General features: G+C 44.8%; 1 protein-coding gene across 1 annotated transcript; it reads left to right on the top strand.

Moving 5' to 3' along the window:
* The first annotated feature begins 386 nt into the window (after nucleotides 1-386).
* On the top strand, nucleotides 387-1,147 carry LOC150016199 (large ribosomal subunit protein uL15). Its single transcript, XM_090271933.1, has one exon. It carries the CDS (start codon nucleotides 405-407, stop codon nucleotides 849-851), a length of 447 nt encoding a protein of 148 aa, XP_090128059.1. The 5' UTR covers nucleotides 387-404; the 3' UTR covers nucleotides 852-1,147.
* The last annotated feature ends 1,072 nt before the right edge of the window (nucleotides 1,148-2,219 follow it).

The following is a 2,219-nucleotide window of genomic DNA, read 5'->3' on the forward strand; positions in this document are numbered from 1 at the left end:
TCTTTTTTTTTTTTTTTTTTTTTTTTTTTTTTAAATATATTTTATTGATTATGCTGTTACAGTAGTTCCAATTTTTTCCCCTTTACTCCCCTCCACCCAGTATCTCCCTCCCCCAGCATCCCCCCCCAAGTCCATACCCATGGTTCGTAAAAAATAACTATCCCTCCCTCTCAGATATTAAGACCCTTTGTAATCTTGTAAAGGACAATGGGCGAAGGTCTCAAGCTCCTCTAGCTGCTTCAAGCTGGACATGGTCGTCGTCCTACCTACCCTTGGGTCCAGAAATCCCTAATAAGAGTGGGGGTGTGGAGGGGAGGGTGGCCTTCCCACATGGGGAAGGATCATGCAGACTCTGCAGATAGACTCTTAAGAAGCTACACCACTCTTGCATTTCGGCCATCAACATGCCATCCAGACTGAGGAAGACCCGGAAACTTAGGGGCCACGTGAGCCACGGCCATGGCCGTATCGGCAAGCACAGGAAGCACCCGGGAGGCCGAGGTAATGCTGGTGGCTTGCATCATCACAGGATCAACTTCGACAAATATCACCCAGGCTACTTTGGGAAAGTTGGTATGAGGCATTTCCACTTAAAGAGGAACCAGAGCTTCTGCCCCACTGTCAACCTTGACAAACTGTGGACCTTGGTCAGTGAGCAGACACGGGTAAATGCTGCGAAAAGCAAAACCGGAGTCGCTCCCATCATTGATGTGGTGCGATCGGGCTACTACAAAGTTCTGGGGAAGGGAAAGCTCCCAAAGCAGCCTGTCATTGTGAAGGCCAAATTCTTCAGCAGAAGAGCCGAAGAGAAGATTAAAAGTGTTGGTGGGGCCTGTGTGCTGGTAGCTTGAAGCCACATGGAGGGGAGTTCATTAAATTTTCACAAGTGCTTTTCTCTTCTGGTCTGAGTGTAGGTTCTTTGGCACCTCTACCTGTGTCAGAAACCTGCCTAACAAGCTTAGGAGTTTAAGGTATAAAGACTGGGGGCTCCTCTGCCAATCCCCCTGAGAAAGAGTGTGCAAGAGATAGCACCAACACTTTAGAGGCCTTGGTCTATTACCTAACTTGAACTTTTCATTTATAAAGTGAAAATAATAGCTGTTGGGGTGTGTGTGTGTGTAGATAAATGTAAAATAGTTGAAAGGCCTGTTTGCATTGTGTACTCTGAATTAAATTGAGTGGAAGAATGTAAAAAAAAAAAAAAAAAAAAAAAAGAAGCTACACCATCGTCTCTCGAGACGGACGGCTGCCGACGACGACGACGGTACACATTGTCTAATGACATCAACTGGAAATGGATTTCAGTGAATGAAATTTCACTTTATATCCATCTTCTGACTGTTATATACACCATAAGGAGGAATGAGTGTTGAAATGGGAAATTAATATTGTTATAAGTAAAATGTTTCCTTTAAGTTACGCCCTTCGTATATACATGACAAGCTACAGTGAAGAGCGAGCTAAAAATGAAAACACAGCTCATAAGCCTTTCTCCTAATGACCCAAGCACAACTAAACAAGTCCTGTGCAAGCCAGGAGCCCCAAAGTTCCTGGGACCCACAGTAACCAGAGTAAAGCTGCGGCCACTCAGAAACCCCAGGTCATGAGGCAGGCCAGGGAGCCCCAGTGTCTGGTTTTCCTCCCTTTTCCCGCCAATACTCATTCTCCCTTCTTCCTTTTTTTTAGTAATGCAACAGTCACAATCACTGACATCCACATAGTGCCTCCTTTATGCCAAGCACTGTCCTGAATGCTTTACATGTACTCACTTAATGCAATCCTCACCAAAACCCTGTGAGATACGTACACTTATCACCCCATTTTAAATATAATAGGCACAGACAGGTTAAGCAATTTTCCCAACATCTCACAGTTATTCAGTGGCAGAGCCGGGACACTAACCAATCGTAAGAGGAAAGTTCCCTAAGTTTCCCTCTTCCCAAATTCAAATACAAAGCTAATAAAGTCTTCACAACCTGCCAAAATTAAAATAAAGACAGTTTAGGATGTGGTCATGTGACTGGATGGGATAATGGAATGGGACCGTAAGTGATGCATAAAACTTCTGGCTCCTCTCCTTAAAACTGAAACCACTTTCCCTGACCTTACTCTTCCCTGAAGGACACAGACGGGAGCTAGGACAGCTCATACTATGTGAGACCAACTTCCTGAGAGTAACAACATGAGAGAAGCCTGGGTTCCTGAATGACCCTCTGGAC

The sequence above is a fragment of the Furipterus horrens genome, unplaced genomic scaffold (genome assembly GCF_987537825.1).
Source record: "Furipterus horrens unplaced genomic scaffold, mFurHor1.1.pri manual_scaffold_3, whole genome shotgun sequence".
In the NCBI taxonomy this organism is placed as follows: Eukaryota; Metazoa; Chordata; class Mammalia; order Chiroptera; family Furipteridae; genus Furipterus; species Furipterus horrens.